This window comes from Lolium rigidum, chromosome 7, assembly GCF_022539505.1.
Source record: "Lolium rigidum isolate FL_2022 chromosome 7, APGP_CSIRO_Lrig_0.1, whole genome shotgun sequence".
Lineage (NCBI taxonomy): Eukaryota > Viridiplantae > Streptophyta > Magnoliopsida > Poales > Poaceae > Lolium > Lolium rigidum.
The window spans coordinates 349,526,153-349,550,572 of NC_061514.1; the positions used below are offsets into that span (position 1 = coordinate 349,526,153).

At 46.9% G+C, this 24,420-nt stretch overlaps 1 protein-coding gene across 1 annotated transcript; it reads right to left on the minus strand.

The window, feature by feature from the left end:
• Window positions 1-307: 307 nt before the first annotated feature.
• LOC124674245 (protein NRT1/ PTR FAMILY 8.3-like) lies at window positions 308-9,833 on the minus strand. The gene is made up of 5 exons (XM_047210285.1): window positions 9,795-9,833; window positions 3,447-3,558; window positions 2,834-3,051; window positions 2,131-2,681; window positions 308-1,374 (listed from the first exon to the last, which is right to left on the minus strand). Exons 1-5 carry the CDS (start codon window positions 9,831-9,833, stop codon window positions 567-569), a joined length of 1,728 nt encoding a protein of 575 aa, XP_047066241.1. The 3' UTR covers window positions 308-566.
• Window positions 9,834-24,420: the final 14,587 nt, after the last annotated feature.

Consider the following 24,420-nt stretch of genomic DNA (forward strand, 5'->3'; position numbering starts at 1 on the left):
TGTTGGACTGCTCGATCAGTTTGTTCCAGTTATTGCGCTAGGGACAGACCCTAATTTTGATCACGCCAACGCAAACGGTCAGTCGCTGAAGATGCGTTTATTCCTGTATGATCCCATGCATCAAGAATTAGCAATTGCGGGATTTGGTTTTGTCACTCCTGCAAGCCCTACCGTGTTCATTTTTTTTAGGGAAGCACTATTGTGTTCTAATTCGTAGGTTTTTATGTAATATAAGAAAAATAAATATATCTACAAGCCCGAATATGACACATAAAAGTGTCAAAACTTGGATGTATCAGATGTTAGATAGAAGTGTCAAAACTGGATGTATTACAATGTTTACTGCGCAAGAGAAGCCATTGGAAATGCTACAGAAAATGTAAGATCTACATTCTTCATGGCGTACATAACTTGCAAAATAATATTTCTACAGGTGCCATTACGGCATTGCCAATACAGTCTTCTGACATAATCTGAGCCAACATATGTGATATAAAAAGGTTCTTCTGTAGCTCTGTGGCGGTGTGGCCTATAACTACTTACAATTGGTGTGGTTACAAGGGATTTTAGCCGTGCATAATAATTTTCTTTAATTTGTATTTGCTAGCAAAATAGATATAGACAAGGAAATTTACAAATGAGATGGCTGTAAGACACCAGTAGAAGTAGTCAAGATGTCCTTCGTTCAGATCATCAGGTATCCATCCAGGGCTATGCCATGCCCTTGTCACCCCTGCAACAAGGGTGATCATAGCTGAGCTCAAGTAGTTGCCCACAGCTACGGTGAGCAACGCCAACGCTGTCAGCATGCTCTTCATGGAGTCCGGCGCCTGACCGTGGAAGAACTCCAGTTGAGTGATGACGGCAAAGCATTCTGCCCCAGCGATAACAAAGTACTGTGGGAGCTGCCACACGATGCTTAATTGCTCGCCATGCTGGATACTCTGTAGCCTCTTCTTTTCTAGAAGGGCAGCCATTGCCATCGCAAAGATCATCAGGAAACGACCTATCCCGATCCTCTGCAACTGTGTTAGCTCCACTCCGCTTGCGAAGCATGTCCTAGTTGCTGGTACAATGACTCTGTTCACAAGAAGAACCCAAAGCACCACGCAGATCACTTCAAAGGAATACAAAGAAGCTGGTGGAATGGAAAGCGAGCCAATCTTGGTGTTCATCACAATTCCTTGCTGAATGAACGTAGTGTGCATTTGTGATATTGCAGCACCAAATAATACTCCAGTTGCCCATATTGGAAGCAAGCGCATTAGTATTTTTAATTCCTCAACCTGAGTTATAGTACAGATCCTCCATGAATTTTGACTACTGCGGTTGTCCAAGCGCAGATCAGAAATAACAGCCGCCTTATCTAAGAACCTGAGAAAGATATGTGAACAATCATACCAACTTCACAAAAACATAAGATAGCAAGGGAACAGCGGTAAATCATGCTGTACTCTGGTAAAATAATCTCCACTGCATAAATGTTTCTGGTTTAGCAATGTAGTTACTTTTATTTCAAAGATCTACACAATATATGTATTGATAGTCGATGAGTTATTGTGTGGACTTCTATTTCAGACATCATCTACACGACAGGAACCCAGAAATAAGAGAAAAAATAAGATAAAATGGTACAGATAAGTAAAATGTGCAGCCAGTAGATATGGCTTCTTTTTATGCCATGATCTACTCTAACTCTTACGGACTTCCCTATAACGGTCCTCTAATCGCCACCACGTCGCACCCCAAGCCTGTGCACGTCGCGCTGTCACCCTCCCTCCTCTCGCTCCTCCGCTGCCCACCAGGATCAGACTTCCGAGAAAACTCCCAACAGGTGTCACTGGACATCAGAGCCAAGATGCTCTTACTTAGATGTAGCTCATTACTTAAGTGTGTGACACATCCAAGTTCCAACAAAAAAATTGGGATACCCAGCACCTACCCCATATCCTAAACAAGACAGCCTGCCCAAGCCAGGCACTCCAGTAATGAAATAGTTAGGTCAGTAATAGCTGCCTAAACATGGACATGATTACTTCTGTTGGAGCTAAAACATGTAAAGAAGAGGAAATATACCATATATATTGTAAAATTCTCAGGATAAGTAACACAAAACAGGCAGTGGAGTACCTGAAATCATCAGTGTGAGCTAATTTTGATTCACTGGTGTGTGCATTCTTGCTAGTGGCTTCATAAAGGAGAGAGCTATCAGCAGGGAGTGCTAAGTCCATGTTCTTACAAGCAGCAGCAATAACCTGGAAAATACTTTTCACTGGGGAACCACTGGGCTCACGCCGCCGAATTGTTGGTGTTCCAACCACAAAGCCTACCAAAGCGAGAGCTATACACGTGGTGGCAATGCCATAACCTAAAGCCCAGCTCACATTTTCCTGAATCCAAACTACAATGGTTCCTGAAGTTATCACACCAAAGATGACAGAGATATAGAACAAACTGAAGAAATTCCTCCTTTTTTGCATATCTACGCCATTCTCATTGTTGAATTGGTCAGCACCAAGTGGAAGCAATGCAGACCTTACTCCTCCACAACCAACAGCAGTTAGATACAAACCAGAGAAGAAAATCACATTTTGTGTTCCTTTTGATGACGGGCATGGGTTCAAGTTGCATAAGGCTGGAGCAGAAGGTATAAAAGCTCCAACTGTAATGAGTACCATGCCCTGCAAGATGCATCGACATTTGATCATAACCTTCTACCAATAAATATACATCGACCTAACAGTTAAAACATTCAAATTAATCTGCATATATAGGAAACAAGATTGAAATGCAAATGAGATTAATGAGCTGAGAAGGAAAGTTCTGATCTTACAAGTAGGTACATTGTAAGGGAGATCAAGACAGTCTTGTAATTTCCCCAGTAAGCATCCGCCATGACAGCTCCAAGTATAGGTACAAAGAAGCTCGTACCATACCAAAGAGAAACAGTTGATGCACTTGAAGCAATGCCACCATGGAGAACTGAGCGGATATACACGACTAGGTTTGTAGCGACACCATTGAAAGCCATGCTCTCCAGGCATTCAAATCCTGCAGTGTTAGTTATTCAATTAGGTGTTTACCTATCCTAATAAATGGAAATTTAACAACAAAATTAAACAATGTGTGTTTACTAGTTACAAAACTTATTGGTGACTCTTAATTATGTCTACGGGCACAGAAGCACATAAATAAGAAAATGTATCATCTATGAAGAGAATTAAACGATAATGGATTCCAAGAATACCTATCCTTATATACCAGAATCAGGAACAGAGCAGCTAACCATTTAATTTGAGGTGGCGTCATGTTAAAGAATGCAAAAGAGGGTGGTCTCCATATATACACATGAGTTGGTTGCCAGTTGTCTCATGGTCTTGAGTGAAAAAAAAGAAATATTGTGATTTTAAAGGAGCAAACACTAGGCTTGATACAAAAAGGCTCACCGAGAATGATTGCAGGCGCTTTCCAGTCAGAACTTGTACATTTCAGCTCTGGCTGTTGGCATACTTCCAGTAGAGAGTGTGATTCCTCAGCATTATGGCTTGTTGCACCATCCTGATAATAGGCCATGTATCAATATAAGCATTTTTTTTCAGCAGAAATTCGACAGTAGCATTTTTGTCGAGGAGTAAATCCAGGCCAGCTTACAAGTCTGACAATCTAAAGTCTACTCTCTCCGTTTTGATTTAGTTTACATTCTAAAAAAATGAGACAAATTAATGTTGCAGTTATTAGTACTACTTATACTGTATATGTGAACAACCAATCCAATCTACATTGAAAATAACAACATACAATAAAGAGCGCAAAACCATTTCGTTTTCAGTGTTGCTGTTGACTAAAAGCTTGAATGTAGAGTATTTTAGAACAAATTCTGGAGCTAGAATGCAGACTATTTCAGAACAGAGGGAGTATATATGTTCTATGACCAAATCCACAGTAGAAAGAAGGAAACGAACGCTTGACATTACTTCAGGTACGGTTATCTGTGTATGAACGTCTCCAGATCCCATGGCAGCAACAAAATTACAAGTGCTCATCACTTCATCAGGATTCAGCGATACATTACAGAAGTCGCATGTAACCGGACTAGACACGCAAAAGGGATGAAAAGTGAACTATTACGAGAGTTTAAGGTTCATTCTAGACTAAAAATAAATTTTGGGACTAAAAGTGAACTTTCCCAAGAGTTCAAGGATGAGAATTGGACATTCTTCTCTATGATATGATGGGTGCCTCGCTATTCACAGACCGACACGGAGGGAGTATTAAAATTGTCTTTCGGTCAGTTTGCCCCGGTCTGTGGACACTGGACAGCCAACGGTCTACGTGTTTGCAGTCGCGAGCAGCCCCAACTAAGACTACGAACAAAAAAGAGCAAAAAACAATACTCAACTTAGCTCGGCAAGTTCTGATTTTTTTTTTGAACAGTACCGGGGTTTGGAAGACCCAGGGGAGTTTATAGATAACCACGTGGCAAGTACAGAATTACAAAGAGACCCCTTACAACACTTGCCCTAATGGACCTAATATTTGAGGATAAGGCATCTTTTTTGCAGAAAACACCCAGAAAGAAGTTTGGGAAATGCAATCAAGGACATCGGGCTCTCAACCACCAGATCGCCGGCGACCTCGAGACTCTGCAACCGAGATCAGAGAGCAGTCTGCTCGCGAGCTCTTCTCCGGCGATTGAATCCAGCCGCCAGCTACACCAAGGACATCGGGGATGAACCACTTGATTTCCTGGGCGATGCGAGCTCCAGCGACGAATCCAAAGACCTCCGTAGTGGAGGTTGAGATCAGGCCGCTCAAACGGCCGAAGATTGCGGCGACGACGACGGTCACCGCGTGTTGTGCGCAAGGACTCCCATGGCACCTCCTCTGCTTGGTCGCCAGACCAACCACTGCATGCTCTCCTCCCTCGCCACCGGGGCCGGCCTAGAGGAGCATCGGAGATGGTTGACCTCCAAAGAAGAAGAGGCAGAGACGCTTATTTAGAGGGGGCCTCGCAGCAACGGAGATCTTCACCATCTCCCACCTTTGGAGCATAGTGAAGGATCTCGTCTGCGATTGCCTGGCGCCGCGCCGAGATGTCAGGGAAGAAGATGACCCCCGGCTGACTCCAGATTCCGTCGAGGTAGCAGTCGGTTTCCTCTTCTCCTTGCCTCCATGGCCGGCTAGAGGAGGAAACCACTGCAGTAGCACACGAGAAATCATGAAGCAGCAGGAGAGGATCTTATTTGCGGAGATCCCTGAGGTGATGGAGCTCACCGTCTCCCGCCGCCGAAGCTCGACGAGGAAGAACCACCCATCCAAGATGCACCAGATCTGATCCCAGAGACCTTGTGCCCTACTCCATACTACCGGCAGATCGCCGAAAACCCTAAAGCTACACCTACCTACTACTCCGGCGTCTTCCCTTTGCCATCTCCGGCCGGCAGCGCCGCCGGAGAGGGCTCGGGGTTGGCCCAGTTTGCTTGAGGAGCTTCTCAAACTACTGTTCACTCACGAGAGGGGAGAGGGGGAGAAATGCGATGCACCCGATCGGCAAGTTCTGATTGAGTCGAGCCATAAAGTTGGCTCATACTCAGCTTATACCGACCTCGAGTTGATCTCCAGCTAGTTTCGAGCTAAAATTGACAAAAAAAATTCCCATATTTAAACGTAATTTTTAACTAGTAGGACACACATCGACATCAAAACAAAATATTACTAAATATTATTTCAATCAAAATCAAGATAATAATGTCTACAATCAAACTTTGACCGGAAGACATATAGTACCTTTTAGAGGGGCAGTCCACGTACCATTAATGGCTAAAATTGTTCACCTAATTAACCTTCTAGATTTTGTTGCACATAGAAAAAGGAAAATATACACTCACATCATTCAAGGTAACAAAGTATCCTATTTATTTTTAATATATTGCAAAAGCATTAGATATAATTACATTATTTCGAGTTAACGAGCTGAAATCGAGCGAGGTAGTGGTCGCTCAAGATCATCTCGTTTTTAGGTCGAGCTACGTAAAACGCTTAATTTGGCACAATTCATTTTCTGATCGATCTCAAATCAAGCTAAAAGATAAATCTATCTCAAGCCACTCGCGAGTCTGATACGGCCCTGCGGATCACGGGCGATCCAGGGCCTTCCTTGAGGAAGTGACGGCCAAGGTGGCTAGAACTAACACTCCCCTGCTTATGGGCGGGGACTTCAACCTCATCAGGGCAGCCTGTGACAAGAACAATGATCACCTCAACTGGAGACTCATGGATTTGTTCAATGAACACATTGCAGCGTGGGCGTTGCGTGAAATCCCGCGCTCCGGGGCCCGGTTCACCTGGACCAACCGCCAAATCAACCCTGTGCGTTCGGTGCTCGATCGTGTCTTCATCTCTCCATCTCTGGAAGGTTTTTTCCCTCTCTATTCTCTCCGCGCGGAGACGAGCTTGGGCTCCGATCATACCCCGCTTATTTTTGACTCTGGAGATGGGCTGCCAGAGAGAAGCAACCGTTTCTTTTTCGAATCAGGCTGGTTCGAGCGCCAGGACTTCCTCCCCATGCTCCAAAACACATGGGGCACTCTCTCGGCCAAAGTGGGAGGCCGGGACATTATTGACTGGTGGCAGTTCATGTCCGGTTGCCTTCGGCAGCATCTGCGTGGATGGGCCCGCAACATTGGGGTGGCAAACAAACGTGACAAAGAAGCCCTGATGACCCAAATCATGCAGCTGGATGTGCAGGCTGATTCCAGTGGCTTGAACGAAGAGGAATGGGCTCAAAGATACTACCTGGAAGATCAACTCCTCCAAATCGTGGGTGCGGAGGAAGAATACTGGCGCCAAAGAGGAAGGGTCAAGTGGGCGGTCCAGGGGGACGCGAACACGGCATACTTTCACGCCGTGGCCAACGGAAGAAGAAGAAAGTGCACGATCTCCTCCATTAACTTAGGGAATGAAATCACGAACGATCCCAGTAAAATCCAAACGGCGATATACGACTTCTACCGTGACTTGCTCGGTTCGGAGGGGAACCGCACATGTAGCTTATCTCCCAGGACTTGGCCGACGTCCTCACAGGTCTCGTTGGAAGATAATAATCAGCTCATGATAACTTTTACGGAAAAGGAGTTGGACTCCATTGTTCGGGAGATGAAATCGGACACGGCGCCCGGACCGGATGGTTTTCCTGTCTTGTTCTTCAAACGGTTTTGGCCTAATGTTAAGCTCGGGGTGCTTCACATCCTCAATGATTTTATGCTGGGACGCATAGACATCTCTCGCCTAAACTTTGCCATTCTCACTCTTATCCCCAAGGTCCCTGGCGCGGACTTGGTTTCTCAGTTCCGCCCAATAGCTCTCATCAATGTGATCTTCAAAATCGTCTCGAAGGCATTTGCGTACCGCCTGGATCCTATTGCGCATAAAACCATCAGTCTGAACCAGACTGCGTTCATCAAGGGGAGGAATTTACTCGAAGGACCTCTTGCACTCATTGAAATAGTACATGAGCTCCGCTCTAAGGGTTTGGGTGGGATTCTCCTAAAACTCGATTTTGAGAAGGCCTACGACCGGGTTAACTGGGAGTTCCTAGCTGAGGTGCTTCGGTGCAAGGGCTTTGAAGAAGCTTACATCCACAGAGTCCTGCAGCTGGTCTCTGGCGGGCAGACCGCAATTGCCATCAACGGCGTGATCGGGCCATACTTCAGGAATAAAAGAGGGGTGCGGCAAGGGGATCCGCTTTCCCCTCTCCTGTTTAACTTCATTGGGGAAGCTCTGTCCGGCATTCTCTCTGCAGCTGGGGCTGCTGGCCACATTCAGGGAGTGGTCCCACATTTGATCACGGGAGGGATCTCACATCTGCAGTACGCCGACGATACGCTCATTCTCATCCAGAATTCGGAAGAGAACATAGCCAATCTCAAATTCCTGCTTATGTGCTTCGAAGATATGTCTGGCCTGAAGATTAATTACCACAAGAGTGAAGTTATCGTGATGGGCCAACCCATGGAGGAACAACAGAGAGTGGCAAACAAGCTGAACTGCAAACGTGGATCTTTCCCGTTCATGTACCTTGGTCTTCCCATTTCGGACAGGAAGCTCCGCATTGAGCAATGGCTGTTCCTGGTCCGCAAGTTGGCCGGCAGAATTGAACCTTGGCTGAGCAAACTGCTCACTTCCGGGGGAAGACTGATCCTCTCTAATGCCTGCCTAGATAGCATACCCATATTCGCCATGGGTCTTTTTCTTCTGCATGATGGGATTCATGCTAGATTTGACTCTCACCGCTCAAAATTCTTCTGGGAAGGAACGGGCAATAAGCGTAAGTACCATATGGTCAATTGGCCTTCGGTTTGCCGTCCAAAATCCTCGGGAGGATTAGGCCTGCTCAACTCCAAAAAGATGAACATTGCCCTGTTGTCCAAATGGATTTGGAAGTTGTACCAGGACGATGCTTCTATATGGGCGACTATCATCAGAGCCAAATATCGCGACGCCGATAACCTGTTCGAGGGATCCGGTCAGGGTGGCTCGCAATTTTGGAAAAGCTTGCACAACATAAAGCACTTCTTCAAGCTGGGGGCGAAACATTTGATTGGAGACGGACGGCGTACCTTCTTCTGGACTGACTGGTGGTGTCTCGATAGGCCCATCAAGGAAATCTTCCCCGATCTCTTCAACATCTGTGCTGATCCTAATATCTCGGTGGCCGCAGCTCTGGAGTCTGGAGAACTTAACATTGCTTTCCGTCGATCTCTTAACCCTGAGGGAAGGCGACAGTGGAATGAGCTAGGGTTGCTCACAGAGTCCACTGTCCTTTCTAACAGCAAGGATAAGGTGACTTGGCACTTGGATGCCTCGGGCAAGTTCACGGTGCAATCTATGTATGCCAAGCTGTCGCAAGGGGCGTCCGTCGCTTATCACAAAGACGTGTGGGAGGCCAAAGTACCTTTGAAGATCAAAATCTTTGCTTGGCAGTTAATCCTTGACAGATTGCCTTCTAGTCAACAGATTGCAACTCGGCATGGTCCTGCCTCGGGCAACTGCGCGCTCTGCGGACAGGTGGAAGATGCCGGGCATATCTTCTTCTCCTGCTCCCTTGCTAGGTTTGCTTGGAGCGCCATCCGGCAGATCCTGGACTGTAATTGGAACCCGGGAAACTTCCCTCAATTCCATGCCATCCTTTCTAGCCTTGCGGGAAGGGCCCGTAGACTCCTTTGGTTTCTTTTTCTCGCCCAAGCTTGGGCACTTTGGAACATCCGTAATAAGCTAACCATCGAGAAAAAAGTTATTAATCATCCCGCTAACGTGATTTTCAAAACTGCTATTTTTATTCAGCTGCGGAGCGGCAAGGCAAAGCCGGGCGATCGGGAGGGTCTACGGTGGCTGGAGAACAAGCTGAGGGAGCTTTACGTCGCCGTGAGACCAGAGCACACAAGTCCTTGAAGAAGCAGTAGCGCGGTTCCCCCTGCCCCGGATATGTCGCGAGCTCCGTCTGGGCCTAGTCTTGCGTGTCGTGTTTACCTCCCTGATACCTCGTCTTGTAGTGTTACTTTGGCTAAGCTGTATGCCGCAGCATTGTGTAACTTGTTGAACCTAAGGGCTTTATTAATTTAAAGTCGGCCTTTTATCTAAAAAAACTCGCTGAGTCTGAAGCTTTTCTTGTAGCCCTAGCCCCAACGATGACCCGCACTTGTGGGGGTGGGGGCAGTTTTTTGTGCTGCAGCATAAATATATTCATGCTGGTGACTAGGGGGAATCGGTGAAGGGGATCTGGCTGTTGGCCGTACCTTGACTAGGATACTGATGCGCAGGTGGTCTTCCTCCATGGCTTGCTCCCGCTGATCCGCACTCAGGGCATCTCCAACGCGCTAATTCAAACGGATGCGCTGGGCTATCCGTTTTAGGTCGTTTGGCGTGGATACCTGGACAGTGACCCACATCCGTGTATCCGTTTAGATCGCAAGTTACGCCTAATGTGCGGACGCATCGCAAATATTAAAATAAAAAGAAAATAAATATAAAAAAGGAAAACAAAAGCAAAGTGAATTTAAACTAGAGCATTAAACTTAGCCCAATTTTGGGCAATTTTTACGCAAAAGAAAGTCCTATATGGGCTTTAAAGTAAAAAAAAAAAGTGGAAACCCTAGTCCAGGGTTTGGGACGCGGTGGCCGCCGGTGCGCCACCCTACTCCCAGTAGTACTCGTCGTCGTCGCCGTCGATGAGGACGACGCCCCCCCGGCGGCGACGCGCTGTTCCGGCTGGACACGCCGGAGGGCGCCGGGGATTCCGGCCAGGGCGACCACTGCGCGCTTTCCCAGGCGGAGTGCGGGTCCGGAGGGCTCGCCGTCCTACGCAGGCGTGCCAGCCGCGCGGCCTCCTTCTGCCGCAGCGGCCTGCAGCTCCGCCTCGTGCCGGAGCGCGGCCTGGCGTGTGGCCTCCTCCTGCCGGCGCTCCATGGCGAGGAAGGCCCACGCCTCGGCGTCCTCCTGGGCCTTCTTGGCCATCTCCTCCAGTGCGGAGACGCGCAGCGCCTCGGCGAGGTGCGGCCATTTGGCCAGCTCCTCGAGGTCGCTGAGCTCGCGGGACGTCACCAGCGCGGCCTGGAGCTCGGCGTCGTCCTCCTCCTGGGGCTGGGGCTGGGCATGTGGCGCTTGCGCTGGCACCACAGCGGGCTCGTCGGCGGCCAGCCCGCCTAGCAGGCATGCGCGAGGCGGCTGCGGGCGAGGCCTCGCCATCGCCGAGGTGAAGCACGTGCGCTGGGGTGCATCATGCTCCACCTCGAACCACAAGTCCCAGTTGAGACTTGTGTCGCCGTAGGCGGGGTCCTCCCGGAGGTCCACCGGCAGCTGCACGCGGCGCCTCCGGATCTCCGCGATGCGGGTGCGGCCGGAGCCCGGGATCGGCGACACCAGAACCCGATCTGGGCTCAGGTGCCAGCCGTGGGGAGGTGCACGTCGCCCCATGACATTGAGACGCCAGCCTCCCAGAACATCTGCGCCACCGCTACGGTGACGTAGATCCGGTCGCGGATGGGAGCCGGCAGCCCCATGTCGAACGCCACCGGCGCGGTTCGCTGGCTGCTGCCGGCCTCATGGTCATTGGCGGACGGCTCGAACTCTCGCTTCGGGGCCATGGCGGCGCGGAAGGTCGAGCTCGTGCGTGGGGCCGGAGTGGAGAGTGGGGACTGGATAGGGACAGTCCCTCTCCCCAGTCCATATTTAATAGGACTGGGGCACCGACAGGTGGGCCAGCCACGTGGACCAGGCGGACACGCGAGGACGCGGCGTGCTATCCGTGGCCACGCAAACCTGGCACAGGGTTTGGGTCGTCCCGGACACCGCGGCCATCCGCATTTGCGATACGTGGACCTCGCGCTGGGCCGCGGATTTGTCCGGTTGAACCCATCTGGATACACGGATGCGGGATGGGTCAAGTCGCGTTGGAGATGCCCTGATCCCTCCCACCGAAGGTCCGGTGCTCTGGATGCTGGGTAGCTAGAGGTGGTAGAGGAGGCTGGTTGTTGATGAGGACGCCGCGACTCGGCGCGAAACTCCCCGCGCACTTACCGGATGGGTGGGCGAGGGGACGGCGGTTTAGTGGCGTTGGGCAGTACGCTAAGGAGACGTGGCGAGCTCGATCCATCCAGCTAACTAGCTAAGTGGCATCTAAGATTGCGGCCCGTTTGGAACCTAGTTAATGTGGAATAGTGCGAAGATAGATGCACTTTCTCTACCAACAATGAGAGCCTCTGTGTTTAGGGGTCCGGCATCTCTAACGACTCGACGTAAACGAACGCAAATCAACCATTTACATCTGTCGAATACAAAATAGAAAAGCAATTGAGTCCGTAAACATAAAACTAAAAAGCAATTAGGTCCCTAGGAGCGTTGGGCTCGGGCTCCGCCGGCGCAGTTAGAAGGCTAAGCCCCTCCTCCTCAGCGCACGGTGAGGCCAGGTTGCATGCGCATATTGCTAGGTTGCAGGTGGAGAGCTCATCCTCCTGCTCAGTTGCTGGTGAGGCTAAGCTCTGCCTGCTGCTTGGTTGCTGGATGAGATCAGGGGAGGCGGCATGGCCTGCGGCCTGCTCGATTGTCGGCGTAGAGCTCGGGAGATGGTCGTACCTGGAGAGTCGAGGCGGTGGTAGGGCAGTTGATAGGGGAGAGAGATGGCGAGATGGGGGCTGCGGGGGTGGGGGGAATGTGATGGAGGTGTGCGGGGCGGTGACCCCTAATGGGCCAAAGCACGTGAACGGAACATTTGCGGATGGACTCAACTCGGCAGAGTTGCGAAGCTTGATGTGAGCTTCCCAAGTAGGTATGGCTGAGGGCCTCTTTTCGCATGAGCTGAGCATAGCTGAAAGCAGCTGCCCCAACCTAACGAAGATAAATACTAGAGTGACATGGGAATATCTAAGTTGAGTAGAGCGACCAAGCACGTCTATAATGTAGAGTGCTACCAATCAAGCAGGTTCAGGTTGTTGTCTTGAGACCCTCCATTTTTGACATGGAGCCCCTCCTTTTCTGTTTGAAATTGATTGGTAACGGATGATCAAAGGAGTAAATTAGAAAATAAAATGCACACAGTCAACCCCTTCAATATATATAGCGTAAAGAATGCCATCGACACAAAATAAAGATGAACAATTCTTTTACCCATTAACCGTCCAGGAATTGAACTCCGAGCTACCAGTATCAATCACCAATAAAGGAATAGGGATTGCAAGATAACACTTGATGGGGAAACAACTAACCAAGTACATCAATCAGACTAAACCATTGCTACATTAGTGTGCCTACAAGTACTAAGTACAGCCCCATATAAAGCTATTGACCAGGAAAATCACGTAGAAAAGAACAATTTGAAAGATAAAAAATACATGGATGAAGAATTACATGCAGCCAGAAGAGAGTATCAATATTTTTCGAGATCCTTTGTGCACACATTTTTTTCGAGATCTGTGTGTCGTTATATTAAGCTTGAAAGGATTTTATGTTACAAGAAGAGGAGCAACCACCTAGAATGACTAGACTGGCAGCACAAACGCCTCCACAGAGGGAACAAACTATGCGACCTCTCCCAGCCTCCCACCTCTATATGCTAGCCATGCTAACCATAAGCCGGAACTATTCGACTTGTGGCATGATTTAGTAAGCAGCAACCGTCTTGGTCTAAGAGCATTTGGACTACAACCTGATTATCTAGTTCAACATATCTATACTGTATGGACAACTGCCTACAAAATAGGAACAATAGTCGGAAAATATATCCATGCTCATGGGTGCCAAGCTTACATGACATTGTAAAAAAAATAGTAATTCAAAAATGGTAAAAAAATCTGAATTTTTTGGCAACCAAAGATAATCAAGTATTGTGCTCGTATAAAAATATTTGTGCTCGAGATGATTCCTATGCTATCCTAGGAAAAAAGACAAAATCAAACAGGCCCAATGTCCATGAACTATTCACACTATATTTATCATAAATTTTTCTTTTTTACCTAGGTTACCATGGGAATCATTTCGAGCCCAAAAAATTTAATACAAGTACAATACTTAATAATCTTTTGTTTCCCGAAGGATTCGATTTTTTAAATATTTAAAATTACCATGAATTTAGGAATTTTATGGGGTGTATGGCACCATGTGCTAAAAAATTCGCGTCCTAGTCCAAAAATACACGAGCTAGTAGATGATGTCCTGGTTTCGAGTTCTCTGAATTTGAACACGAGCTAGTATACCACTAACTGAGACTCACAACATATGCAAGGACTATACTGGAATAACAAAGTAGCATGCTTGTTTCCTGGACACATTCCTTTTGCCTCAAACCTGAATACAAGCTATAGAACTTCTCTGATAATTAATTGGCAAGTGCAGACTGAGTTGATGATCTTTAGAATTTGTGTGGTTCGTTTTCGCTAGAATTTGTATAACTAAATGTTCTGTTCAGATATGCAAAGCGGGCAAGATATACATACATAGCGGAAGGAAAATGATTTGGATCAGCCGGGGGCTGCGTTCGCTTGCAACCTCCGGTTCGCGCTCCGTCCGATCGAATAAAACGATTGATCAGAAAACTGCCACGTCTCCACCTTATCTTCTCGCTCGCGACCAACTCCCGCACATCACATCTCCGCATCACGCAAGTCCGGGTCCTCCACCGTGGATCTCTCGCCGCCGGCCTGAGCGCCACCCTCGCTGCCTTAGCTCCTCTCCGGGGATGCGCCTCCATCCGCTCCTCAGCCTGGCCGTTCCTCTTCTCCTCCTCCATCTCCGCCGCCTTACCATGAGGTTCGACCGCGCCATGGAACTCCGGCTCTGTACTTCGTCGTCACCGCCGCGCCTTGTTTGGCTGCCGCTCAGCGAGATTCGGCCATGGCTGCCTGCGACGACGGGGTTACCAGCGCCGTCCGCGTCGCCGGCATCTTAGCGCCTCTCACGGCCGGACTCTGTTGCCGTGGCACATCCATGCCATTATCGGTGCTCCCAGGCGAGGTCGTCGGCGTGCTCCGGAGGAGGTCTAGTCATCCTCTGCCACGCCCTGAACCACCGGCGGGCACCACTGCTGCTTGCGGTGGGCGGAGGTGCGGCCTGCGGGGCGAGCGCCTTTTCTATCTCCTGCCAGCGGACATGCTACTACCGATGGCCGTCGTTGCTGCACGCCATGAGCGTAGGTGCTGCCTACTGAGGGCGCCGTTGCTGCCTGCCGTGGGCACCCTTGCTACCGGCGATCGACGACACTGCTGAGGGCGTCGGTGCTACAGGCGGTCGCCGCCGATGCTACCAGCGCCGCCTCCATCTCACGCTCCTCTGCTTCGTTAGAAGTTTTGCTACCTTAGACCTAAGGCGTTGCTACCTGTAGAGGCCAGTTTTGCTATTTTTAAGGTGTTTGACATTGCTACCGACGGAGGGTGGATTTTGCTACCATAGGCATAGGGCGTTGCTACTAGCTGCTTCTGTCGTTGCTGTTCTGGACGGATGGAGTTGCTGCAACCTCAGACGGCGCTATTGCCGGCTGCAGGCGAGGTCTTCGTTGATGTCTTAGAAGATTTGCAATATATGAATAAAAAAATTTGCTACAATTTATTTGCAGTTTTGCTACATCTGCGTAATATGTTTGCTACGGGGTCTCCGACGAGGTCTCCGGCGAGATTCCGGCGAACTAGGACTTTTTCTTTTATTTCATGGGCGAACCGTTTTTTGCTACCATGTAGCAAAAGCGGGTTATTTTTTTGCTGCCGGGAAGTGTTTTTTTGCTACATTCGGCAAAAGCAGATCTAACCGTCCAAAATGACCGATCCGACGGCTGGCGACCCGGGGGCTGGAAAATCAGATCCCCCGGGGGACGCCCAGCAGTTTCCATAGCGGAAGGCACGTTTTCTCAACAAAAGAAAGTGTGAAGAGGCACGTTAAGGGACCACAGGTACAACTCTAACTTACATATATTTACACGTTTTCATGCCCATAAAAATCTAGACTAGATGGTCGTCACTTAGAAAAATATCTACCTTGCTCAACAAATACAACTGAATAGGTATGCAACCATGGCAGCCCATACATATTTATACCTATATACTCTTCTCAATGTTCATAGAGAAATGACACCGTATAATTACTCGCCACTAGAACATGTAAAATAACAATAATTTGGAAATAAATTATATATCAATTTTTTCGTGTTTCAACAGACTTAATAGAAAACTTAACATGATCGCTTTGATGATTGAACCTATCATCTACTTTAATTCATGTCACCAATAAAGTTAGTAACTTCAAAAAATGTTTCAAAATCATTAAAATGATATGATTGAGAAGTTGTGGTGTTTGTTTAGATGTTAGACTAGACTAAATTAGACACATGTAACATTTAGCTGTTAGACTAGATGAAGTTAAAAGAAAGTTTCCATCATTTATGTACTAATGGAGAAACTAAACTATCATTTTTGGAATTAGACTGAATGTGATCATGTGAAGATTTGTGTTGAGGGTGTATAAATTTTTAGAAATGGAAACTCTTATCTCATTATCATCAATGCGAGTGAAACTCGGATGTCCGAGCATGCCTTTTTTGTATAAAATCTGAAAATCTAGCACAAAAACTGTTTCCTGAGTTTGAAATATTTGATGTTAAGACATTTGCGAAACATCTTCTAGGTGAGTAAAATTAACTAGCCAACTTCTCATATGTTGTAGATAGATCTCACTATAGATTCTAGTTATGATTGAGTACTTAAAAAGTTGCTTGCAACATCATATTATTTGGCTTTATGCTTATGAGATGTTCAATTTTCAGATCACAAGGTTAGGAGCATTCCATTTGATATTGAAGATATGCACATGATTTTTGACAACCTAAAATTATCTGAAACTGAACGAAGAAGTGACATGGAAGAGGTTGAAAAAGAATGTTGCAATGCCTATAATGTTGTGTTGTATAAACAAAAAAACTATTATTTCAGCAGATCTCTAGCTTAGAGTCAAAATATAAGAGGGTATGCTATATTCTAGGTGAGAAGGACATGTAATATGATGATATTTAGGTTAGGATCTTTCTTCGTAAAGTGAGGGAGCAAGGGAATATGTTTCCTACTTTATACCATTTACGTGTGTTTTTTTCCAGTCCGCAAGCACTGTAAAAGAAAGACACAGTCTTCTGCTGATAGGTCTCAAAATCTTGGAAAGTGAAAATAATTCCAGGACTAAAAAGGTATGGAAAAACATTCTTATATGTTTCTCCCCATAGATCAAATCTTCCTGGATTTGATGTCTTTTGATTTAAACACTCTCTAGCAAGCTTGTCTGCGAAGTAGAAGGTGTCAACCCAGTATTTTTACACGCTATGCCATTGTAATTTCTCCTCCAATTGGCTGTGTAGAAATCTGACGCAAATGATCGCTATCTCATTAGCTAAATTATATTCATTGACGGAAATTCAATTCGGCTCCCAGGTGCGTATGCTCCCTATATCAAAAAATTATATTTCGAGTTGTCGAAAAATTTTGAAAAAAAATTCTACATGTACATCGCCATAATATATGTGCATTTGTCAAGTTTCACGAAAAAATATATTTTTTGTGGTCTATGTAAAAAAGAGAAAATTTATCTTGTAAACAATATTATTTTTAGCACTGAGTTTTGTCTTTTTTACACACATCACATTACAAGTCCATTTTTTATGAAACAACTTTGTGAGCGTGTAGCACATGAAGATGTACGTGCGAATTTTTCGTTTCAGTTTTTTTGAAATTCAAAATATATGTAAGATGAATTTTAAAATAGAGGGAGCATATTGACTACTAAAAATTTAGTTAGAGTCATTTGTTAATGTCTTAGAGCCCACAAATAAATAATCCTGATCAAGCGAGGTTCAACTAGATTGCAAGGGAAAAGAAACAGTCAAGTAGCATACCCTAGCAAGATTCCTGAAAAGATAGATAAAATAGATACCGATACCAGACTGGATGATACTATAGATTAGGATCAAGACGGATATGCATCTACCAAATCAATTCAGAGTAGATGGTAGATTGATCTTGTTACTCGATCAAGGTCGAGACAACACAAAGTAGAGGAACCACCGACACAATTGTCATTCCCTAGCAACCTTATAAGTCGCAACCTTATAAGTCAGATCCATCTATCCGAACATCGTTCTACTACAGAAGTGAGTTCATCATGGCCGCGCGTAGTTTAATAATCAATCTCCATTTTGTCATACTTATTACAGACAGAGCAAGAAAAGGCCTTGCGCTTGAAGCGCGAACGGATTTTGATCCTAATGGCATCTTTCATGGAACTTATTCAATTGTCACCCCAAGTTCAAAAAAAGATAGTCATCTTGTGTGACATATATTCTTTACAGGAATAAGGTTCTTAGCTACACATGTGTTCCTATAAATTCTAGAATTAATATGACCTAAGGGTTGGCATTTGTTATAGCACTTGACATTGTTACATATAGCATAAACCTGGATATGGGCTAAGGTCTCAAGTGAGATTCCGCCAACGTCCCACTTATAGTTTATTTCAAAATTTCTATTTCAAATTTTGGACCAAGAAACGCAAATGCTTTTCACTTCTCCAAAAGTATTATCGTTCAATCATATCATTTTTAGAACCCGCTACCTCCCTCTCCCGCCCCCCTCACAGGCGGCGGCGGAGGCTCCTCCTCCCCCCGCGCCACATAGCCACCCGCCGCCCGTCGCCCTCAGCCGTTGCCGCTGCCGGCCGCGGCCCCGACCCCGGCGCTGGTCTCGGCCCTGGCCCCCGTGCCTCGGCCCCGGCCATGTCCCCGGTCCTGGCCTGGCTATGGCGGTGGCGGCGGCACCCCCTCCGTCGAATCGACGATTGGGAGAAGAGGGTTTCCGCGGCGGCGTTTCATGGGAGGTGATGTAGCGCTGGTGGAGGAAGCCGGGCGGCACGGCTACTTGGCGGGGCCTAAGGCTCTCCGTCGGTAGCCATGGAGGATTCGGTGGAGTGGTGGCGTCCTCCGCCCCCGGTAACGGTTCGGCAGCGGTACGCATGATCCGCGTCACTGTCCTCTTCCTTGGTGATCCGGCAGGAGGGATTGGCGGCATGGGGGCTGCTGATCTTGCTTTGTTTTTGGTGGCGGTCCTCAGGTTTCTCGCATGCGAGGATGAAGATCTTCCGGGGGTCAGTTTGCTTTGATCTGGCTGGAGAGATGAGTTTCGGAAAGCTCCGCTGGCGAATGGAACGGTGCATCTTTTGCATGCAGTTTGCTGGATCGGGTGATATTCGGTCGCGCGCACCCATGTTTTTATTCCGACCGTTTGGTCCGGAGGGAGCGGTGCGAAGCTCTATTCTGTGTTGACATCAGGTGACTTTTTGGTCCATGGTCAAGTCAGAAGAAGGAATATCATGAAGGCCGGATTTGTGGACTAGCTAAACGAGGTTCGAGTCTCCGTGATGCTGAGGGATCTGGTTGGCGTTCCGAGCTCAGTGGTATGCATGTGGGGGCGGCAACACATGAGAAGTTTAGAGTCTTACCTCTCATGGTGAAAATCCAAGGTCTGGCCTTAACTGGTTGTGCCTGACAATGTTCTTGTTGGAGGCATTGTTTTGAGAGTGGGAACTATCTTCAGGGTGAAAACCTAAGACCTTTGGTCGGGCGACGACAGCGCTGGTGCACTGTTCCCTTGTTGGAGGCATCGCTTTTGGAGAGTCTGTACTTCAGATGTTGTCACGCAGTGGCGGCTCCAGGAATTGGAGCCTGGGTATTCATTGTAAATTTTTTTTCTAAATGCAATACGTAAACTATAACAATTGATAGCAGTAGCATAGCACTGTATATCATAGGACTGTTGTATATGATAACACAAAATTCAATCAAGTAACAATCAATAAGAGAAAGCCATGACACCTTAATTCCATACGAAGTACCAATACGTACAATAAAAATTCAGCATTGTGACATTACCTCTTGCTTGAAGAATTGATCAAATTACAAAATAACTTTGCGATCGCCTTGTTGGAAAAGATTGATGATATCCTCGTCCGTAACTTGATTGAAGAACTCTCTCTCAATAAATGTAATCATACAATTATTCAAGTACTCATCACCCATCTTGTTCCTTTGCTTATTCTTCACATAGTTCATTTAGGAGAAAACCCTTTCAACACTAGCAGTAGCTACTGGGAGAAGCAACACCAACTTAAGAAGCTTGTAAACAATATAATACTGCTCATGGAAGTTTGCCTCGACAATCTTAACTGAAAGTTCATTCAGATTCTTCAAGTTTTTAAACCTTTCATCTCTGCGCACATGACTAATATACATGTCCAATTGCCATGGAAGTCTTGCCAGTTCATCACTTTTGAAATCATTAGCATAAAACTCTGTAGCAAGCCTAACCAAGTTCTTTCGATCATAAGCAGCAAATGAATGAAGTGGACTGAATGCTGCCATGCAAGAAAGTAGATCCGTGTTTACCTCATCAAATCTGTCATTCAGCTCCGAGAGTTGCCTATCAATGACACCCACATACATATCAACATGGAAGCGATGGAAATTGATTGCTTTATTATAGAAACCCCTTCTAGGTCGCCCAACGGGATAGTAAGGACCATCCATATCAACAACTTTGATCTTATGCTTTGTACAGAAAGATGTTACCTTCAAAAGAAAATCATCCCATCCAGGATCAGACCTCAAGCCCTCCAAGTGGTACTTTGTGAGATCAACAAGCTCAATAGCATTAACAATATCTTGGTCTTTCCTTTGCAAAGCTCTGCTCAATTCATCTGTGTATCCAAATATTTCTTGCATCAAGTGTGCCATGAAAACAAACTCAAATGACCGAAATGATGTCAGCACGGTTAGAGCTGCTACGGCTTCTGCACCGTGGTACTCTTTTCCAATCCTGATGAGAACGCGTCGTATTGCACCATACATAGAGATGACATTGTTCACGGTTCTGAAGTGAGATCCCCATATAGGTAGTATATTAGACGTCAAAGGTTAACTAACCAGTTAGAGAGCATGCATACCCATGTGTAATCTAGTACTACTCTGTTACAAAAAAAAGGTTTTAGTGAGCTAAAATATCCTACTTAAATACTCTTTTATTTTGGTGCGGAGGTAGTAGTAAGTATTAATTTCTACTGATCAAGACTATCTAATTAGCATACACATTCTACCTATAATGGCCTCTTGCCAAACAGGACACTCCCAGGAGCACATTGCTATGGGTGTCCAATTGGGTTGCTCGAGCTCACTTTCACTTCCGCTTCGGTTTAATGACGTTAGATCTCCGACACCGCTTCCTTTACTTTTCAGCTGGCGAAAGGTGTCAACTACATTTGGGCCCTTGTGCATGTGGGTCTGAGGCTGCAAATTGTTCTACTCAGGGTCGCTTGTTTTGGGTCAGCTGGTGGGTGAACCCTAGATCGTAGTGAAAAAGAAAAATCCCCCAATCCGGCCGTTGATCATCATATTCAATGGTGGGCACCCACTAAGATCTAAGATTGAGCTTGGTGTTGGTTCCTCAAAATCTCCAGCTTAGTCCTCCTTGGCCTTGAGCGCATATGCTAGATAGGCCGCAAGGAGAGCCACCCGTGGGCATCAAGTATGGTATGGAGCATGATGGAGGCCCTCATAAGCAACTTAAAAGATTGCATATGTAGTAATATCGAGTTCGCGTTGTCGATGGATGAACGATAGATGTGTTGGCTTCATAAGCAACTTTTAGTATCAGCTGCAAGTGTTTATATCATCTTTCTTTCATATTGGCATCGAGCCATGTTGTAGTATTAGCTTAGTATTAGCTCTGATGTTGATATATTTGCCTATTGAATAAAGTACTTATAATTACGCTAGGGTTGCAAATTGCAATAAGAATAGTGATACATTCTGGTATTGATACCTGCTAGTGGAGCACGTGCCCCAAGGTTAACTGGATTTGAGTGAATAACATGTGAATCCACATACGTGGAGTCCATATCTGTGACTTTCATTTGCTCGTGGTTAAAAATCCTGAATTTAATGAATCTCATTTGCTTATATCAACATATATGACCATCTGGTAGAATAAAAAGGTCGCTAGGAAAGAAAGAAGCATAATCTATACATCGACAATCATGGAAGATCAGAGCGGCAATCATGGAAGTAGTCTAGGTCCAAATTCCAATTTTGGTACATTAATTATGGAGAATCGAATGATCTACTTGTACATCAACCGATAAATCAAGTGTCTAGATTATTGAGAATATGCGATAACCACTCCTTGAAAAAGGAGCTACCACCGGTGCCTGCAAGTCATATAATTAATACCTTATTTAGGGGGTGCTTTGTTTTCCTAGGCTAGCCATCATGTAATTAGCGATCCGTGGCCCTCTTGCATATAGTGGTTGTGGATCGTTTCCATCAAGCAACGGAGAACGGACGGACAAAAGAGAAACCAGAAATTTCATCCCATTTAAATCTTCAATATCTTGACCCCCATCAAATTTTGAACTTGGACCCAGACTCCAAATATGAAGAAGGGTGTATCCAACGTGTGTGTCGCGTGTGACTTAAACTTCAACATTTTAAATATAATTTTTTTTCATCTGTCTTTGTCCCCTTCTCTATTTTGTTCTCAAACAAACAAATAATCGCAATGTTTGAGAGTTATTGATGTTGTCGTCTCTTTGCAAAACTGGATAAGACCTAGGAGCTTAAAACGACCTCTAAGGTTTAATGTAAGCGATGATTATTGCCATACAAAATACTACTACCTCCATACCGAATTATAGACCTATTACACATTTCGAGAAAAAACTTCAACTACTAATTTAGTCAACAAAATATAAAATTGTTGACTGCCAAAACCCACCGGCGGGCAGCGGCCTTGTCAACACTGTAGAGCCGGGGGGAGCCTAGAGCTGCGGCTGGCTGAGACCCCTCCGAGCGACGGCCCGCAATGCTCTTCTGGTCACACGCGGCGTTGCGAAGTGCAAGGGCGTGCCACCCGACCTATACCCGGTCGGGAAGGTGATGAGGGTGCCTCGCTTAGTTTCCTGCAGGGCATACATGTAAACGTTAAATACGAGCCTCGATCGGCTCTCGAGTTATCCCGTGAATCGGCTCAAAGAGCCGATCCACCCATGATCCGTACGGGGTGCACGAATACTTGGTGGTCCTGCTTGATCAAGATGAAGCTAATGAGATCTACGACGATTTAGGGTTTTCACCGCATAACCGGATCATCCTACTCCGAGGTTGGGCCTTGCGGCCACGCACGGTGCTCGTAAGCCGATCCTAAACAAGGCCAAAAAACCAACATGAAGTTGATCCTAGGAACATCCCGTTTAGGACTTGCGAACGCCACCCTACGTGCCACCGGATCCTCCCCCCCATTGTAAGGCCAAACTATTGCAGATATTAAACTAATCCTTGTAGAACAAGGAGCAATCGTAACGGATCAGATCTACTAAATAATGATCAAGCGGGTGCCGCCCCCACACCCGAGATAGGCGTGAGGACGGCTAGATATGCAAGGGTTGCACTACGTAAGCATGCTTAAACGAAGAACAATGCTAACCCTAACACATCTAATGATAACTACGTTGCTCGCCATCAAAAGCGCTTCGATACGAGCAACGCATGAACAACGTGGGGCTTGTGCTGCCTAGATCGCAAGATGCGATCTAGGCAGCATGTCGCTTACCCGATAGAAACCCTCGAGACGAAGGAGTTGGCGATGCGCCGAGATTGGTTTGTTTTTGGGGTTGAACGTGAGTTGTTGTTTATTCCATAAACCCTAGGTACATATTTATAGTCCAGGGGACTTTCTAATGTGGACGTGCACTAAACCGTGCACGACTAAGATTCTATCTCTAAACTAAAATAGATCTAATATGTTACAGATACACGGGCAATTAAGCCCAACTTGGTATAACAGGCCGATTCACATAATTCTCCACGTATATTTCCTTAAGCCCATCTTGACTGCGGCCCACCTCTGACTCGGTCAAATCTTGGTGATAACACATGCCCCCCTGGTTTTGGAATTGGTAATTCCAAAATCACTCTGCTTTCCTTCGTCGGGTCATGTCGTGGCGGAACCGTCGCGGTATCCCTCATGATGATGCCTTGCCTTCTCAACTTCTCCGCGTGACCTGGCAGTTTTTTTTTTCTTTTAGGCACCACTTCCTCGGAAACTGCTGTGGCATTGAATTTCCACTATATCCTCCTTTGATTTAACCGCTCCGAACAATTCTCCTTTGTATCTCCTCCGCATTAGCACTCCAAAAACCCTCCCAGCCACCATGTCTTCCTCCTCCTCTGCTCCATCGGATCTTGCTAGCCAATCCTCCACGTCCCGTGAGCCGACGCCGGAGTACGACGCGGCAGCGGTCCATGCGGCCAACACCCGCCGCGCCATTGCGGCGGGGGAAGAATCAGACCACGACTTCTCCATCTGGTCCGAGGACGATCAGTCCTTGACGGACGGGGAGAGCGACCTCCGCTCCCTCGCCGTTGGGGAAACGGAAGAGGGGAGTGACGACGACAGCTTCTCCTGCGACTTCACCTCTCCCGGGGAAGAGGAGGAGCAGGAAGACGAGGAGGAGGACGACGACGAGGGCTCCTCCGACGAGCCGCCGGCCAAGCGGTTCTGCCCTTGGCCGGGCAATCTTAGCGACTTCGACAGCGACGAGGACGACGCTGACGAAGAAGATGAAGACAACGAGGGCCCGGTCGGCGGCCATTGGAGCGACGACGAGCCCGCCGGGAGCAGCGCCGACAGTGGCGACGACAGCGACGACGAGGGCAGTGATGGCCCATAGATAGGACCTCTAGAATAGGGCCGATAGTAGTAGATGGGGCGAGTGGATCCCCTAGTATTCCCCTTTTGAGAGCAATTAGCTCCTTATGTAAGAAATCTCCTCTTAATCAATGAGGAACTTTTCCCC

Bases quoted from the DNA above. Each gene is read 5' to 3' on its own strand.
- LOC124674245 (XM_047210285.1), bottom strand. From the start codon at position 9,833: ATGGAGGAAGACCACCTGCGCATCAGTATCCTAGTCAAG. The intron at 3,559-9,794 runs GTACGGCCAACA...GCCTATTATCAG, and splicing joins GCATCAGTATCCTAGTCAAG to GATGGTGCAACAAGCCATAA. The intron at 2,682-2,833 runs GTAAGATCAGAA...TGCATCTTGCAG, and splicing joins CCCTTACAATGTACCTACTT to GGCATGGTACTCATTACAGT.